Genomic DNA, 18,881 nt, shown 5'->3' on the forward strand with positions numbered 1-18,881 from the left:
ATTCAGTGACCCCATAATCCCAGAGTAGGAGGGACAGGATGGGGCAGCACAAAGAGAACTTTCCAGAGCCCTGAAAAGATACCCCAACAGCAGCTGACCCTTTCCTGGACATTCGTTCTGAGTGTGCTTAGCCTCTGTAGGGGTTCAGAAAAAGTCACCCAAGATGTGCTTCTGTGGCATGTAGATTAGCTTGAGCTAAAAGGCAACCGAGACCCCGTGGGCTCAAGAGAAACTTCTGCCCTCCCTTAACTACCTAAAAGAATGTAAATTAGAGGCCTTGCCCATAATAGGAGTCACCACCAGAAATAACTTTGTGACCTGTCTGTAGAGCAGGGCAAATTTCTAGTTACTGAACATGCGAATGGCCTTCCTCCCCGCTGAAGCTCCAAGATGCCTTAGCTCATCCTTAGCTCAGAATGTCACCTATACCTCAGTTTCCCTTTCTGTCTCTGAACCTCTCATGTAGGGTTCCTATGTGAATACATGCAATTAATTTTGGTCATTTTTCTCTTGTTAATCTGTCTCATGTAGATTGAATTATTAGACCAGCTGGAAGAATCTTGAGGGTAGAGGAAAGTTTCTTCCTCTCCACACCCTCTCGATGTTCTTTTGTGGATTCAAGCTTTACGCTCAGTCTCTCCTAGGCCTTCCATGGGCCCAGAGAGCATTTGCCTCCCTACTAGACCTGAAGGACACTCTCTGGGGCGCTCTGCAGGGCAGGGCACTGGCACACAAGGTTGGAGCCAATCCCCAGGGTACTGAAAAGCTGAGTTCCCTGGGGGGTTCCCCCCCCACTCTGCATCTCCTTGGGTCCTGAGGCAGGACAGGGTGAGGCCGTGGGAGGAGGGGCAACCCTGGCACCAACCCTGGCACCTTATGAGTCTGGAAGCCACACCTGGGGCCAGGGCACCGTTTGTCCTTTTCCCAGTGAGCTGGGGAAGTCACCATGCTGGGGAGACTGGCCTTTGAGGACAACATGGGGGCAGGTTAGGCTCAGGATAGGACTGCGCTCCCTGCTGTGCATCCCCCAAACTGGGCAGCCTCCTTGCATGTCCTTCACTCAAGAGAGCTTTGAGCCAAGTGGAAGCTGGGGGGTCTGGACCTGGTAGAAAAAGAGGAAGGGGAAAACACAGGCTGTGGGAGCACAGCTGGGAGCCTGGAGAAGGAGGAGGGGGTGTGATGATGGCTGTTCTTCCACCTCCATTTCTTTGGTCTCGCTACAGCCTCCTCAAAAGCTGCCAGTGGGTCCAAGAGTCCAGTGGCCAACAACAGGGTGTCAGCAGGCTCTTGGGTGAGGGTGTGCAGAGTGGGACAGAGATGGCAAGAATCATACTAGGCCTGCACCCACGCGTGCCCAGTCCCTCCAGACAGGGTGAGACCCAGATAAGCTCCACTCAGACCTGCGGGGTCCTGTGACTCCACCTGGGCATCCAAAAAAGGCAGCTGAGGATGAAAGGGGCCACTGGTACCCGGGTTTGGCGGGCGCCTCAATGGGCTGCAGGGGCCAGTGGCAGCCTAATGGATTCAGACCCACCCGGCAGAGGCGCACCCGCCCTCACGTCCAAGCTCTCAATAGCGGACAATGCAGTCCCGGGGTGACCTGAACAAAGAATTTGGAAGTAGTTAAACTGCAGAACACGTTCTGGGCCTGGGTGCCTCCTTTCAAAAAGAGCGCAGGGAGAAGAAAAGAAAGCACTAGGGGGTGGAGGGGGTGAGAGAATGCCCAGGGGAAAAGTTGGTAGGTCGCCCTAGTTGCCGCCAGCTACCAGACGCCAGGAATTCAATAGGAAATGGGGGGAGGGGGAGAGTGGCCCAAGTCTGCCTGACCGTAGTGAGAAGCTGAGAAAGTTCTCCCGGAGATGGCTGGGGTTCCCCAGCAGGGTCCAGCGTTTGCCTTGTTGCAGGGACCTCTCTCCCCTCTCTCAAGGCTTCCACTCTGGGCCAGGCTCAGGAATTGGGCTGCCAGGGAGTGTAGGACAAGCTTCTCCTGGGCTTTGGAGGCTAGAATGGGGCCAGTGGGTGGAGAGGAGGAGGGAGCGCCTGGACCCTGCCCTGGTTCCCCAGCGGAGATTCTAAATGCCCTCTCCCTCTCCCTCTCCCTCTCCCTCTCCCTCTCCCTCTCCCTCTCCCTCTCCCTCTCCCTCTCCCTCTCCCCCTGTGTAACCCTCTATTGCACTGGGTCTCTCTGGGGCTCCTCCAGCAGGATCTCTCTGGACAAGTCTCCCTCTCTGATCCCTTTCTCAGAAATTGTTTTTGTTTTACTTTCCCCATCCAATTCAGAAAGAATGGGTGCCCCCCCCCTCGCCCCACTTCACACAACCAGCAATCCACACTCTTCTACTGAGAATATTCTGTTTTTCTTTTAAAGTCAGTCCTCTAGGTATAGAAATCAAGGCCAATCATTATTTTTCGGAACTTTCTGATTTTTTTCACAATGAGCACAGTCCAAAATGGGGGAAGGGCAAGACATTTAAAAAAATCAGTCAGTTACACTGATGTCAAACTAATTTAGAAAGGGAGAAACCAGAGAGATTATGGAGACCAAAAGTGTAAATAAAATGACAGGGAAAAATGATCAGGAAATGCGTTGGTGGGGGTGGGGGGGGAGACAAATCCTATTTTCCTCTTCTAGCCCTTTTTCCCCAAGTTGTTTGGGAAACAAGTAGGCAAGAAAAAAAGTGCGGTGGCGGCCACTGCTTCTGAGAGGCGATGCCTCTGGAATCGAAGAGAGCGCACCTGGCTAGGGTGTTCCATCCTGTGGGAGGCGCTCGGTTTGCAAGGAGTTAACAGCGTTGCTCGTGAACTTGGCCTGTCTGGCTGGCTCTTGATGGATAGTGAGACCCGCTGACAAGTTCAGTCGGAGGGAGGTCCCCTTCTGTGGCGGCGGGAAAAACACTGGCGGAGGGGACCCAGGGCAAGCGGCGGGGCACAGGGGGCAGACGGTGGTTCAGCGTGGCGGGACCACCGACACGGCACGGTGCTCTGCCTGCCCTCTCCGCTCCCACCTGCCCTTGACCGTTTGCCTCCTCCCCTGGAGCTTTCCGGCATCAAAGTTTCCCGGCGCTCTGCACTGTGTCCCAGGACCCCCTACCGGCCCCTGAGCGCAACGCGGAGCGCCGGGGAGCGGGGTGTCCAGAGCCAGCCTCTCTGAGGCCAAGTTCAGCATTTGGACAGCGGCTCAGGGTGCCGTTGGCCCAGCGTGTGGAGTTTGCGGGTGCACAGCCCAGGGCGGGTGGGGTGGGAGCGGCAATGGGCCTTGGAGAAGGAGGACCCAGCCTGAAGGGCACCCTAGGCTCCACACGGGGCACGTTTCCCAGAGCTAAAATATCCCTTCGGAGCTCTTATGTGGGCCGAGACCGGCCAATCCAGCGTGGATCTCCTCAGCCTAACCAACACTTGCGCAGGGGAAAGAGAAAATGCCTCCTTTCACCTCAGAGAGTAGACACCCGTCCCGTGAGCTATTCATTCTCCCCAAAGCCCCGGATCCCTGAGCTTAGAGCTACCAGCGAGGCTTCCAACCCGCTGCGCTGCTCGCCACCACCTCCCAGGTTGTTGGTGGCTCTGGACGAGCCTGGCGGCGCAGGGGAATGAAAGGCTTGAATGGCGCCGCGACTCCCCGGGAAAAGCAGGGAGCCAAGCGGGAGGAGGCAGGAAGCGCGGGGCGCGGGGCTGGGTGCCCCTCACAGCTTGCCTCCGCCCCCTCCATTCCGCACTGGTCGGGGTGAGGGGATGGGGGCGGGGAGGGGGGAGCCGTGCTGACGTCACTGCGGGCCGTGCCCGCCCGAGGAGGCGGCGCTGGGAGCCGCTCAGAGACCCGAGAAGCCACGCACTGCCAGGAGCCCCCGCACCGCTGCCACGGTGCCCGCCTCCCGCGGCTATCGCTGTGCGTCCGCCTGGGCAGGGATGCCTGGGGAGCGCCAGAGCCGGGCGTCAGCCCGGGAACGCGCCAGATGGGGGGCAGCGGAGCTGCTGTCCCCGCCGCCGCCGCCGCCGCCCCACCCCCGCCGCTGCCTCGCGGGGCCCCGGCCCCCTTCCCGGTCAGTAAGTGCTGCTGCCTGCTGTGCCTCAGAGAGGCTGGGGAGCGGGTGCTAGGGTGCGAGCGCGGTAGCCTCGGCTAGGGCAGCATTAGGGAGCTGGTCTGGACTGGGAGAGGGGGCTGGGGCATCCCTGCTCGGGCTTCCCCTCGGCCCGGCGGGGTGAGGGGTGCGCTCTGAAGGTGGGTGGAAGGCGGGGCTCAGTTTCTGGGACCCGACCCATCTCCCCAACAAATTGTCAAGGCCAAGGTCAAGGGTCGTGGGGTAGTGGAAAGCGCCCAGAGGCGAGGACTTCGGATGTGTAGCAAGGGGAGGGGCGCGGAGCCCGATGAAGTTGTGGGACTGCAGACAGGTTTAGCAGAAAGGAGAGACTGTTTCTGAAGTGAGGTTCTGCGAGTTCTCCGACTGCCCCCTTCCTTGCCTCTGCCCCTAGCGCCCCTCTTCCTTCTCGTCCCTTCCCCCACACAAAAAAATCGCAGAAAGTGGCTTCCTGGAAAAATATTTTAAGAAATAATGCAACACACGAACCCACTCTAGACAAGATTTATGGCACGCTTTTCCGCCTCTGTAATGGGAAGTTGCTGGGAAATCTTTTCTGTTTTGCTCCCTGCTCTGTGCCCCAGAATAGGCCTCTTGGATCTGTTTGAGGGTGTCTCTGCAACCTCCTCCGGTGCAGGCTCCACAGAGCCTGGGAAGAATAAGGGCAGCAGTGGAGGCTGAGGCTGTGGTGAGGGGCTTCTCTGAGAGATGGCTGGGGACGGGATTGAAGCTGCCCTCCAGCTAAGCTAAGGAGGGAGGTGGCAGAAGCTTGGAGAGACTCTGAGGTCAGATCAAGGGAACAATGCATGCATCCAGAAATACAGCCTTTGTGACTGGGGGTCAATTGAGGTGCTGGGGATGAAAGGGGGCCCACTTTTACCCCCCCCCATATCCTGGAGGAGGTGGATTCTTCAGCTACCGAGAGGGAGAGGATGGAGTTTGAGGGTCTTGTTTTCAATAAAGGCACAGAGGTTAGGCTGGGTGTACACTGAGGGGGGGTTCACGCAAGTTTCCTCTGAAGGAGACTTCATTAGTAACACCAGCTGCTGGAGACCCCAGGGGAGGGGTGCTGCTCTGCCCAGCCTGGTTCCTCCCCAGAACCCACAACCTGAATGCTAAGCCTCAGCTTCTGAGGAAAGGGAGGCCAGATGTGGGATCCAGAGAGGGCATTACAGCCCACATGTACATGGAGGTGGGTATGGAGGTCCTGGGGACCCTGGGTGCAGGAAGCTGGGTCCATCTGAGCTAGTCCAGTGCTGGATTTGAAGACTCCAGACAATAGGAAGATCAGCTTAATAAAAGCTTGGGCCTGAGGAAGGAACAAGGAAGGGAGAGAACAGTGGGGAAAGGGCACCCTGGACTTGGCCTAGGTTAGGACTGGAGATCTGTCTCAGTTAAGGCCCAGAGAGGCTCAGGAAAGGAGTGGCAGTCCAGGCTGAATGTTAGGTCTGGACTGGAGCTTGGGGAGGCCTCGGTCGGTCCCAGGCTCCAAGGCTCTGGATCAGGGCAAGTCTTGTCTCAGGATACTGGGTGCTTGCACGGCGCTGTTGGCTAAGTCAGAACTGCCCACTCTCCTTCAATTTAACCCCTGAACTCAGTGTGTCCTGAAATGGGTGGGGGGGCACAGATCCAGCTGTCACAACCCTTGCACTGAATTGTATAACCACCAACAGGAAATAGGAACTTGGGCCCAAGCCAGCTTGGAGCCCTGGCAGCTGAGGTTGCCAATGGGTACAAGAGCCCTTGTGTACACCTGTGTGCACGGGCAAGGTACCTGCCACCTGCCTTAGGTCGGCTACAAAATGTGTGTTTAGGCCAAGTATGTGTGTGGGGGGGGGTTCAGGTTGTGTGAATCTGAAGGGACACAGGGCCCATGTGTGGCTACAGCAAGCCTAGGCATTTCTGTAGAAACAGGGATGGGGGTCCAAGAGACTGTATGTCCTTGGGGGGAGGTTTTCTTTGACTATGAAAAATGGAGTGGTGGGGGGGTTCCTCTTGAGGAGACACCTGCCTCTGGGGCGCTCTCTTGGGCTCCTGTTCTTTTTCACTGGTAGCTGCTGGTGCCCCTGGAGCTCAGGTTTGGGAGACTGGGAAAGAAGCCGAGGAAGTCCGGGGCAAATGAAGCAGCGGTAGAGAGGCCTGGAGGGCAGCCCTCAGCACCATGGCCAGGGCCTGGGCGCCACCATTGGCGCTTCGGTCTCCGAGCGCAGCACTCAGCCAGACCCAGTACCTGCTTTCCCCGTGATCTTAGGGCCTCCGCTGGGGCCTGTAGGCCAAGGCCAGGGGCTTGCATGAGATGAAGACATAGGACCCAGATGCAGTCCAACATGCAGATGAGAGGGTGATGGGGGGGCAGGGCTGGAATTGGCCTGCCCAGCAGCCCACCACCCTCAGCTGGACATGCCCAGCAGACACATACACCTCTGCCCGGCCTCAATCGGAACCACTTCCTGGGCCCCTGTCTAAAGCTGTGTGTGGAGCCGAGCCACTAGCCTCCAGAGACTGCAGCCAGTCCTGACCCAGAAGGGCAGCCTCCTTCCCACAGACTACACCCTCAAAGCCAGCTCTCACCATGGCCTCCTTCCTGCCGGGTGATGCAGGCGCAGGTAGAGGGGTCGCTGATTCCAGCACAATCCCACTCAAGCAGGGCGTGGGAGCCTCACCTGCTCCCCAACAAGGGACTCAGTTTCCCAAAAAGGGTAGCAAAGATGTGGCCCTGATGGCAGTGGCCACCCCCATCTGCACTGAATCCAAATCAGGCTTTGAATTCTTTCTCTCAGAGCCTGCCACCTGCCCTCAGCTTGCCAGTGGGGCCTCCGGCGCCGCTGTGTTACCGTGAGCCTTGCTGAGGAGCCATTTTGTGCAGCGTCCTGCTCAAATCACCCTCCGAGGGGCTCCTTCCTGCTCTCTCTTCCCCCTCGCTCCCACTCTTCCCTCCATCTCTCGCAGGTGAACCGTGCTTCTCCGCCTCTTCCCGCCTCCGCAGCCCCACCCTTCCCATCCAGGGTGGCCCAGTAGGACTAGGGATGTGGAGGCCGCCCCCACATACACCAAGAAGGGGAGACAGTGCAGTTCCTGGGAGCTGCAGGAGGAAGGGAAGCCAGGGGCGCCTCCCAATTATGGCAATCCTTTGGAATTAACTATCTCGGGCCCAAATTCAGGTGGTTCCTTCTCCAGGGCTGTTACCAGCCTCTCCCTGTTTCTTTACTGTTGCTGTTCTGTCTGGCTCTTGTTCACCTTCTGGAAAAAGGGATATGTATGCAAAATGGGATTTGGAGGGAGACATGTAAATGCCAGGCCTGGTCTGGCACAAGCTTGCTGGGATGGGAGTAGGACACAGGCCGCCTTGCATTTAGGGTCAAGATGAAAATACGATAAAGCTAGTGGGGCAACAGGCACTTAAGAAAATCGGAAACTTGACAAAATGGTGATGTGTCATCTTTAGGGGAGAAAGAGATACTTAGAAAAATTGTGAAATCCTTTCCAAAACATCCTGTTTCCCTCTTTGGAACCCATCCTGTGGGTGCTTGCCTGGCAGAGAGCGGCTCAGCGCCCCAGGCCCCACTAAAATGGACCCACATGGGTGTCTCTGCCCAACCTCTTGGTGCTCTGCGCAGACCGCAGCAGCAGGAATCCGGGTGCAGAAAGAAAGCCCATGTATTGGCCGCTGAAAGCTGGGAATCCACCTGCCTGTTGTGTTGTGGAATGAATCTCTCCCAGCTCTTGGACTGAAATTTTTTTCAGGAGGCATTTGGGAGCAAAGATCTCACATTTTTCCTTTGTAATCCTTTGCCTCCCAGAGATGGCTGGCGGGGAAAGGTGAGTCTCAGCGCCCAAGGCTGGAGGGTAGCCACAGCATCAAAGACGAAGGGGATGATGGCTGGGGTGAACAAGAAGAGCTCATGGGCCACTCACCTCTGGAAGGTCGCAATGAGGCCTCCAGGTCTGCTGTCAGGCTCAGTTACAGTGATTCTGAGGGGATCCAGCGTGGCAGCCCCTTTCCCTTGTTGAGCCACTTGTGGTGAGAGGATCGGGTGTGTGCTGAGAGCCCTAGAAGGAGGCTGAGGCACAGGTCTGTGCTTTCATTTTTCAGTGGAACATGAATTTTACCAGTAGCCTAGTTCGGGCCTAGGACATCTCCAAGGGGCCAGGCACAATCGGTTGTAGGTTCCTAGATGATCTTAGAGAAAGGAAGGACCCTTTCTCTAAGCCAGGGCTCAACCCGAGTATAGCAAGGCTAGGAACCTCTGCGCGCCAGGGAGTATAGGTAGGACGCTGACCCGCGCACACCAGGACACTTAATTCCTCCCTCTACTCCAAGTCTCCGCGCATGGGCTGGGTCTACTGCAAGGTGCTGGGCATGAGAGAGGAAAAGGGAAGTTAAAGATGAAACGGCTCTCGGACGCCCAAATGCGCACTCGGTCGCCCCGGAGAGACCTTCACCACGCCCCACCACACGCATCCCCAAACCTCGTCACCGGAGCTCCCTAACTCTGATGGTCCGCGGTGACAGCCGGGCTTCCTAGGGCTTGGGGGAAGGCAGAGGAGTTTCGAGGAAAGGCCAGACGGTGCGCACGCAGGCGCACGGCCCCTACGCTTTTGAGGGCAGAGGGGCATTGCCCTGCCCTCCGGGAGGGGAAGCCGTGAACGCCGAGGCCATTGTAAGGCTGGGTGGTGCGGAGCGCGGGAAGGGGGCTGGGATTTGAATGGGAGCTTGTGATTGGTTGATCCCTGGACTGACGTCACTTCCCCGCGGGGCGATTAGCCTGCGAGAGGAGGGCTGGCGGGCCAGTGCGCTGGGGGCGGCCGGGGCGCCCGGGGCTGCCGGAGCGCTTAGCGCGGGCGCCCTTAGTAGCCGGGGGATGCCGTCAGGGCGGGCAGCCGGCGTCGGTGCCCAGGCGCACAGAACGGGGAGCCGGGTGGAACGGGCTGAGGGCGTTGGAGGGAGGGAAGGAGGGAACTGGGCGGGGGCTGCCGGCCTTGGTAGTGGGAGTCAGTGTGTCTGTGTGTCTGTCGGTCCCCTCTGGCTTTCCACGTGCGCCCGGGGCTCCGGGAGCGGCGCCCGCTCCGGTCCGCGCCCGGCGGGCAGTGGCACGTGGGGCCCACCGCGCGGCAGCGGCGGTGGCGAAGGGAGGCCCGTTTCTCTCTTTGGTTATCTAGCTGTATGAGTGCCACAGAGCCGTCATAAAGCTAGATAACCGAAAGTAGAAATGACTCTCACAACTTCTGAGTGCGAGCGCCCGCCCCGCCTGCCGCCCCGGCCCGCACGAGCCAGAGGAGCCCAGAGGAGTTCAGTGCCGGCCCAGCGGACTCTAGCCCGGCGGAGCGGCCGCGCCCGAACCAGGTACCTGACCTCGGCTCTCTCCGGGACACTTTCTGTCCCCTGGAGGAACTTGCCAGCTGTTCCCCTACTCCTCCTCTTTCCCCACCTCCACCACATCCCCCATCGTCGAAACAGGAACCCCAAAGTGGAGCGGGGCCGGGAGAACGGAGGGGGGTGGGGTTGCAGAGGGGTCGCTGGCGGGGAAGGCGCCAGCCTTAGCCTTCACCCCATAAATCAGGCTGGAACAATCCTCTCCCGGAGCCTCGGACGGGGATTTTGGGATGCAAATGCGTTGGGAGAGAGACAGCGGCCGGTAGGGGGTGGGGGTGAGGGGGAGTGAAGGGTGGGCAGGGGGCTGCCCCGCCGCTAACAATGCGGCCTTTATCGAATTATTCGACGAGTCAGCCCTGAGCGCCATTAGCATACGGCTTGGGGGTTGCCGGAGCTTCGCCCCTCAGTGAGGTCAAGTTCTTGATAATTTGATCACTTTTCACGGGCTCTGGCAGCTGCCTTTGTGTGCAGTTGGGGGGTCTGTGTGCAGCGTGAAGCAAAGCAGAACTGGCGAGGAGTGAGCTCAATGGCTAGGGGCCGCGGTGGGGGCCTCCCTCCCCGACGGGCCGGCCCTGCCCTGCATACAAACCAAGCGCCGGCGAGTGGGCGGGAGGGACCGAGCCCAACCCCGAGCCACCTCTGCGCCAGCCCTGGACCGCCACTCCCGCCCGCGCCTCCCCAAGTTCCCCGAGTGGTTATGGTGCAGGCAAGCTCCCGGCAGCCCCTCCTCCTCCCCCCCCCCAAGTCCCAACATAAGATGTATTACAATGTCTAGCAAATAAAAAAGCAATTGGGGGAAATCTGCATTCCGTTTCCATGGCAACCCAATGCAGCACACCAGGCTACTCAGGCTCCCAGCCCCTCTTAGCTGGGCTTGGGGAGTGGGGAGCATCCTACATGGGCATCTGGGCCCCACACAGCACAGAGCGCAGGGGTCCCTCTTGAGGTCTTTATCTGCCTCCAGGTCATTCTCCTCCCTAACACCTCCACTTGTACTGAAGCTCAGGGCTCCAGTAAGCTTAGGAAACCGTGTGGGCTCCCAGGCAAGAGTGGCTGTAGACCCAGCCCTGGATCCTGCCATGCCTCAGGGAAGAAAGGATCCAATGTGGGTTCAGAGCCCCTGATGATTGTGGGGGGCTTTCTAGGTATGTGGGTGTGTGAGTGCTATGACAGGCAGGCTGGAAGGGACTTGAGCCAACAACCAGACACAATTCCCTATCCCTTTCATCCCCTTTCCCTTTTATACAGGAAGAAACAGATCGGGAGGCCTGAAGTGACTCCCAGGGTCACACAGCTCAGAGGCGCAGAGCTGGGCCCAGTTAGTGATAAGGTCCATAATTACCAGTCTCTACCCAGGACCTGCCCTGTCCCTTGTAATAATAGTCTTTTTCCATTTTCATTCCTTTAAACCTTGTTTTGGCCTTTGCTTAACAAAATTATTTTGAAAATAGGTTATATGTGTAAAAAGCTAAAATCCAAACAGTACAAAAGGGAAATCTGTTGTCCCTGGGCATAGGAACTGCCAGGCTGAGCTGAATGGTGGAGGGACACTTTTCACTGTATCACCTTTAGAATTTTGAACCATGTGGATGTGGTAGTTATTGAAAAGAAAATTTAAATGAGAAGAAAACAAAAGACCAGGCAGGGAAAGTCAATTGCCGCTCTCTGTCCCCAGTTCTCCCCAAAGAAAATCACCAGGTAGGTTTTCATGGATCCCCATGTGTGGTGTACCCCCATTTTTAAAGGCCAGGCTTCCCTTTTCCTGGCAAGAGGCTGTCAAAGAGTGACTAGCACTAGCGTGTTTCAGGACCCACCGGGCAGGCCTTGGACAGCACCCCTTGGATGGCCCCTCCCTTCCTGGCGCACCTGGGAGCCTGTGTGCAGATCGTGACCTCATTTCGGAGGAAACCGGAGCAGCTCTTCCCACCCCCTCTCCCTGTGCTCCTGCCTCCCTTCCTAGCCAGCTGGCCCTGGGCCTTGGGCTGCCATCTTCCCTTCCCACCCTCCCTATCCCTTTGCTATTTTACAAGAAGTAGTCCTACTAGTAGCCCTAGTTTTTGCAGCCTTACAGCTGTGTCTGCACATTTCAAATGGGTTTTGTGGGTTGTGTTTTTTTTAAAAAACACCAGAATCCCAAACCTCCTCCGTAGTCCTGAAATCTGGGTCCGGGGGAGGAGGAGTCTGAACCTGGGAGAAGGTGGTTTTCTTTCCGCTTTCTACGAAAATCCGTTGATGGAAACCTCCTGTCTTGGAAAGGATAGCGGTGGCAGGGCTTCAGAAGACAGTGCTAGAATCCTAATCTCCTGGACCCCAACCCACACCCACCAGAAACGGCCCTGGGAGAGAGGCCAACCTGCCGGATATTGGCCTTGGGATATAAATGCCTGCCCTTTAAAGAAACAGGTTCAAATACCCTCTGGACACTTGAAGCATGAGGCACAGACTCAAATGGATGCCCCCATCACCCTCCTCCGGCTTGCCTGGTGGAGGAGCGGGCTGCGCCTTAGGCCTTCTCAGCCCTGCTTCCCGTGCTCCAGGCAGGCCTTCCCCCGACCTCCTCTACCACTCACTCCTCCATGTTTGGGCTTCACTTTTGCGGCAAGTTTACACTACTCCCCAACCCCCAACCCAAAACGGCTTTTGGGAGCCCGAGGGCACAATTGAAGCTGCAGTTTGGAAGTCAGAATTGGTTGAGATCTCGAAGGTGCTCTTCAGCCAACTCCTTTCATTCGACATCTAGAAATAGCGAGCTCAGTAAGGCCCAGTGGTTCGCCAAAGGTTGCCCCGCAAGCCACTGGCGGGGAGGGATCAGCGCATCCCCCGTGATGAGAGAGGCGGCAAAGGCTTCCTTCTCACTGGTCCATGAACTCCCAGCCCTGAACGACTGTTGGACCAGGTAGGCCTCTGCCCCAGGGAATGAAAAACTGGCCCCACGGACGCCGCTCAAAATCAGACTGCAGCGCGGTCAGACCTGATCCAGGCTGCTGAGGGAGCAGTCCGCGGCCGCGGCCTGACCTCCGGGAAATGGGACGAGAGCGCGGAGGGAGCGAGGCCGGGAGGCCTCCCAGGGCCAGCGGCGACGCTGAAAAGCATGAAGGGTCGGAATTAGGCTCTCATTTAGCGAGCGTTACTAATCCGAAGTTACAGCGCTAATTCCCTGATCCGGCCGCTCCCACACGCAGCGCCTGGGATTAGAGGCGCGGCTGCCTCCCAGCCCTGCGCTCACACCCCAATCGCGCCTGCCCCGCGCCCTCGGGGCTGCGGGCTCGATAATCCGCTGTGCTGCGCTTGCCAGGCCCGAAAGTGTCGCGGGGCGGTCCGGGACAGGCAGGGAGGGGTGAGCCCTGAGCCCCTGGACAGCCCCAGCGGGATGGATGCGCTTTCCAAAGCCCGGGCGACACCCGCGCGGTACAGAAAACCGCCCAGATTTCTCCAACCCGGGTATACGCACCCACAGCTGCAGGCCGCGGCGCCATTTTAATAGCCCTCGTTCCCCCCCTCGGTATCTCGCACGCTTGTGTGTCGGAGTGTCGCTGTCCCCATCCCGCCCTGACTTTTGCCCCCCTCCGTCAGCCTGGATAGAGTGACCAATCAGCGCTGGTCTAGGGTGGGATGCGCGTCACCATGGCGACTGCTAGGACGAATTGGCAGTGCGGCCCATCACATAGGGCTAGTCTTCACTCCGCCTAGACGGGTGTGAAGGGGAGGTGAGCACGGGTGGGGGTTGGAGGAACGTGTGGCACCTCATCCCTACGCCCAACCCCATTCTGCCTGGGGTCCGTTCAGCTTGGGTCAGGCAAGGGAGAATGGGTGGTGCCCCCAGGGCCTTGTACAGACCCGGGTTTCTCCTGCAGGTGCTTTCAGCTGTTCCACTCCCCGAGGTCAGGCTCCCCTCCGTCTTTCTCCTCTTGGCCCAAAGGTCCATCTTGGTCTCTCTCTCACCCTCTTCTCTCTTTCTCTTCCTAAGAGACGGTGTTCGGGGTCTCTCAGAGGTTCCCCCAAATGGCCTTGCTGTAAGTGCTGTGATTTGGGGCAAGTCATTTACCCTCTGAGTCTTACTGTTCCCTTCCCCAGGATGACCTGGTGGGCAGGCTGAGCGTGGAAAGCGCGAGGGCGCAGCTCTATCGATGTCCGAGCTACTTCTCCCTTAGCAGGGAGGGCAGCACTATTGAGGGCAGAACTTGGGGGTGTCCTTTCTGTCTGGGGAAGCCAAGTTTGGGTGTCTCATGGCTTCCTAGAGCCAGCTTTTCATTTCTACTCCAGACCGCTGGGAATTGAGGTGGAGAGGATTTTTAAAAATAGAGGCAGGGTGGGGGCTGTGGCTGGAACAAAACCTTGGTCAGTGGCCCTGAGAATGGGCCACTGCAGCTCCTATAGACCTTGCTTCCAGGCCGGTCCGGCTTAAGCGCCGCTTTAAGTGGTTCGGGCATTCACTGGCCCGCCCCTCACCGCAATTGAGCCACAGGGGTTTGAAAAGGGGGCCAGAGCCTCAATGACAGGACCTTGGGCCAGGCTAATTGGTTTTGGTTCAAGGGGATACTGGATTTGTGAAAAGCTACAAACTGCCTTTCCCACACCAGAGGCACGCCATGGCTTTAAGGAGAAGGGTTCCAGGATATTGGGGCGAGGTGAGAAATCTGGGAGCCAGGTTCTTCCAGCCAATGATCCTGCTCCAGCAGCCAAGACATTCCTCTGCTTGGAGGGTGGGAGTTGGTATACGGCACTTCAGCGGGGGTAGGCAGGTTCTGCTCACCCTCTCGCACACACATTGGCTATGCGAAGAAAAGGGCCTCCTCCTCTGAGCCTCCGGCGCATCTGAGTTGTGGAGAGGCCTTGCTTTTCCCCACGGCAATCATCCAGGCAGAGAAACCAGCAATTGCTAAATTAATCGTTCTTGACCCCAGAGCTGGACCAAACCTGGGCTTTTAGACTCTGGGAAAATCCTGGGCTCCATCCTGATGCGGGCTGTGCGGCTGGTCTCAAGATAACCCACTTCTGTCTCTTGAAATGTCCCCAAGCCACCCTGGGCATGGGCAAACAATGTCGAGATGAGAAACAGAGGGCCTTGTGGTAATTAAAAAAGAAAAGCGTCAACTATTTCTTTATATTAAAAAATTAAGCACTAATTTGTATTATGACTTAACTCTGTCATTAGTGTAGATAATATTGATGTAAATGCTTTGGCGCATGTATCTTCAGGTGTACAGATACTTATGTGTTTGAACCAAAGGAGTGCACATTTGTATTTATAATATACCCATTCTCGTGTATAGTGTATGGTCTATATACTGGTTCCTCTACTTACATGACTGTCAGTTAAGGATGGCAACAGGGTTGGGTGGGAGCTATAAAAACAAAAAGTCCCATTTAAAATGATGTTGCATGGATATGAGACCTGTTTTTCATGGTTCATTGTGTGTCGAAAGGAGCACACTACGTAATGACCGGCTAAAGAAACCCCCTACGCTTTCTGTTATCTTCCAAATTTTCACCCTGTTTGCCCACTTGAGGCATATGATAAGTAGGAGAAAGGTACTTTGAAGAGATCTAGAACTCCATGTATCACATTTTCCATTTTCATTTCAAGTTTTAATTGCCCGGGGCCTAATTTCTTTGGGCCTCTGCTGATTTGCACATTTGAGATTCATGTGTAAATATGCATGTGGCATGTGTGCGCGTCTGGGCCTCCTTATCACAAAGTGCGCTCTCTTGGTGTTTAAATACACACAGTCCACGTCGACCGACACACCATTATGGGCTTGCATATTTGCCTCTTCTCTAGAATCGGGTTAATTTTCCCTTTGCTACTCCTCAAACCCCAGGTAAGTTCTCCTCCCCCGCCCCCACAAAAAAAATTGCAAACCCTATCACAGACCAGTGGTCTCAGCCCACTTCTCCAGCAGGCAGCTCTCCAGGCGGGGTGCTGGAGTGAAGGTTCCTATTAGGCAGACTTCATTAATATTACCAAATATACCCCAGCACGTTTGCTCATCTACTATGAAGTATTATCATCAATAATTAAAATTAAACTGCACTTGTCAAAATAAATGAACAAAGTAGAGTTAGTGGTATCTTTGCCTTGATTTGCTTGCCTTGGGTTTGCTTACTCACTAAGTGAAGAAAAGAAGAAAGAGAGAGGGAGAGAGGCGAGGAAAGAACAGGCTGCTCTGGGAAGGGGAGCGGTGTTGAGAGAAAGCAGGGAGACAGAGGAAAACCCCTGTCACTGCCCTTGGGTTTCCAGTCATTAGGGCACTCTGGGAGGCTGGAATGCAGTCTCCAACGTCAGCTCATGATGAATATTGAGGTGTGGATGTGGAAGGAGGGGTTTCTTTGTTTACTGAGGAATGGACATGGGAATGCGGGAGCAGGTCGCCTTTGGGGATTAAGGAGTGGGCTTTGTTTTTATGAAGGGTCTTACTTCTTTTCTGAAGTTTTCTGCAGCTAATTGATTCAATTCAGACATTCCTCCTCCCTACCGGGCCAGCCAAGGCCGCGTATTTGTGAGATGTGCACAGCCCCGTTTCCCCATCTGCTCTGGCCCCTTTCTCCACTGTGACCCTTGAAAAGGGTGTGAACCTTCACATCAAGGAGATCATAGGCCATGGGGAAATCAGCCAGGGGCCGGGCGAGACCTTTGTATGTATATGTGTCTGAGAGACAGCACATACATACACACCTGCATATCTTATATATCTCATCAGAAATATAACATCTGGAAACATCATGGATGTAGAGTTCTATGGGTTGTTACAAATGCATTTACACCAATGTAACCAGCACTCAAGAGAAACAGCATTCCTCACTTCAGAAACTTCCCTCCTGCCTCTGTCAATCTTTGCCCACCGCCCTTCTGATGTTTCTTACCGTGGATGAGTTTGACCTATGTGGCGTTTCGTATATGTGGAATGTACACCAGGACTTTTTTTTTTTTAAAGGGAACACTGTCCTCAGAGACCTGGCTGAGCAAGTGTCCAGGAGATTTTGTGTTTATGGTCATACTGGACTTGTGTTAAACACTTTCCCTGGGATGGACCCCGAAGTCAGACCTGTAATTAGATTGGGGACAAGGGGCTGGTTTGTCTGGTCTTCTGCCAGGACAGCCCTTTTCTCACCCCAGGTCTGTTAATGAGTGGGGGACAGGTGAGCCTCACACATACATTCCAACTTGCCCCCCTTCAGCAGCAACCAGGAGCTGGTGGAGAGCTATTCATGGAAGGTGCCAGCTTTGTGCTAATTAGAAGTTCCTTTCAGCTTCCATCTGCCCAGGCACACCAGCCCCTCACTGGTCAGCCTCCCCCGCGCCCCCTCCCCCATTAGCTTGCAACCTAGTTATTGTTCCCCCCATGAACTGGGGGGTGCTATGAGTGGAGCTGCTCTTCTCTGTCTCTGGCCAAACCCCGTTTCTTTGTGTGTTGCAGGAATATCCAGAGTGGCATTTCTTGAGCCTTCTCTGTCTTTTTAAGGTGGAGATGGACTGCAAGGCGGAAAGGGGGTTTGGGTGCCTCGGCCATCCTCCTGACTAGGCTGGACCATCAACTTGGGGTTATTTTGAAAAGGACCTCTCTCTCTCTCTGCCCTCTGGAAAGTGTGGCTTCAGACTCTATCCCCTCCATTACCCCCAGTCCTGGTGCCTCTCGATCTGTTGTATCCACCCCATCTCAACCCTCAGCTGCCATCTTTGCCTGGGGTATGGGGTGTTGCCTGGGCGCTCTTCGGAAAAAACCCAAACTTTTAAAATTCACTTTGGTTTTCATTTCTTTCACCTTAGGCCCAGTGGACATCGTTTTTCTGGTTGTTGTTGTTTTATGGAGGTTGTCTCTCATAAAGGTTTCATTAAAAAAAAACCACTAATGTCATAGTAACATCATTTAAAGAAAAAGCGCCTCTCGGTTTGGAGGTTGGGGGAGTTCGTGCTTCCTTCCTGATTATCAGTTGGGGTGAAATCTCTTGCAGGGAACCAGAGAGGGGGCATCTCCTCGCAATGCTCCTCTTTTTAACTCCTGTGTCCCCTCAGGTCTCCATTGGGGTTGTGTGTAAAAATATCGTGCCCTCCCTGCCCTGTCATCTCATTTTCTCCTGCCTGAATTATCCTGATCTTAATACAGGTCACCCACTTCTTTGCCTGTGTAGACTGGGATTTTAAAAATCAGGACTGGCTTTTTGGCCAGCGTGAGGCTTTGCCAGTTTTCCCCAAGGTTCTGGACCCAGGCTAAAGAGGGGTGGAAGTGCCTCTGACGTGTCCAAGGGCCACAGAAATGCCCCATCACTGGTTTTGGGTAGAAGAGGAGGACCCGCTCGCCTCTGTAGCCTTTTCTGCCCTTAGGGGTGACAATTCCTGAGTTAAGGCGCTAGTGGAAGACCTAGTACTGCGCTGGACTGGGTTAATATACCAGAAATGCAAGTTCCAGAAGGGCAGTGACTGGGGGGAGGGTGTTTTTTGGCATGCTTTGGCCGTTACACCTCAGTATATCCTTAACAAGTCCCATCACCTCTCTGGGCTTCTGTTTCTCTATGAAAGGGGGACGGTAGTACCTGCACCGCCAGGGGTCACATGAGACTTAACTGAAATGCACAAATAAAGTGCCTGGCACACATGGGTGCTGAGTAAATGACAGCTCTTTCTCCAGGCTGGGACTGGGTACACATGGATGTCTGGATCTGAAATTCTCGCTTCCACTTGCTGGAGGAGACAGTGAAAGCACCAGCATATGTCTGGAGTCTCAGGGTGGAACTGACCAGTGTTTATGCCCCGTAGGCCCCCAAACTGTGAGGCGAACCAAGACTCCAAGGAACACCCCAGTGTTTGTTTTGGGGGGATGTTGGAACTCATGTAAAGTTCCAAGCGTGGCTGGCTGAAGGGGAGGACATATAAGTAAGTGTCTTTAGAGACTTGCAGAGAACAGGGTAGGGATTGACTTGGGCAGCCAAGAGGGGTTTGCCAGGAGGCCCCCGTTGGCTTGGGGTTTGGGATTTCTAATAGTTGTTTCTGGAAAATGGCCTGCGGTCCCTGCTGGAGCAGGTTCGGAGCCTCAGGACTCAAGGGCAGCGCTATGGTGATGGGGGAGTGGTGTGGGGAAGCAGGGTCGTCCCGGGGCGGTCGCTCCCTCCGCGATGTCTGAGCTCTGGTCGCATCCCGGTGTTCCACCGCACGGGTCGCGGTTTCCCGAGCTCCAGCTCCCAGCGAGCAGGGGTCGCTCTGGAGGAAGGCCTCCAGCGGCTGCCTTGCGGGGGGCTGCATGCCTGGCCTGCTGGCGGGTAAGGAGCCCCGAGCCGGGACGGAACTCCCCTTAACCACTACCACAGCGGACCTCCCTCCTGTGTCCTGGGCTGTGGTCCTGACCTGAAGGACGCCTGTGTCCCCACCCCTACCTTCGAGCAGACCGAGGTGCGCAGCCGGGCCGGGGGGTGGGGGGCGCCTGATGTCTCCCTCTGTT

At 56.0% G+C, this 18,881-nt stretch overlaps 1 protein-coding gene across 1 annotated transcript in view; it reads left to right on the top strand.

Moving 5' to 3' along the window:
- LOC148756092 (uncharacterized) overlaps window positions 1-18,881 on the top strand; it is a 43,289-nt gene that overhangs the window by 4,371 nt on the left and 20,037 nt on the right. The window contains exons 3-5 of the mRNA XM_088789448.1: window positions 1,224-1,291; window positions 3,038-3,214; window positions 3,727-4,037. Of these exons, the coding sequence (XP_088645574.1) occupies window positions 1,224-1,291; window positions 3,038-3,214; window positions 3,727-4,037 (556 nt within the window). The remainder of the gene's footprint in view (window positions 1-1,223; window positions 1,292-3,037; window positions 3,215-3,726; window positions 4,038-18,881) is intronic.

The sequence above is a fragment of the Rhinolophus sinicus genome, chromosome 13 (genome assembly GCF_057876585.1).
Source record: "Rhinolophus sinicus isolate RSI-liver-muscle chromosome 13, RSI-T2T, whole genome shotgun sequence".
Classification (NCBI taxonomy): Eukaryota; Metazoa; Chordata; class Mammalia; order Chiroptera; family Rhinolophidae; genus Rhinolophus; species Rhinolophus sinicus.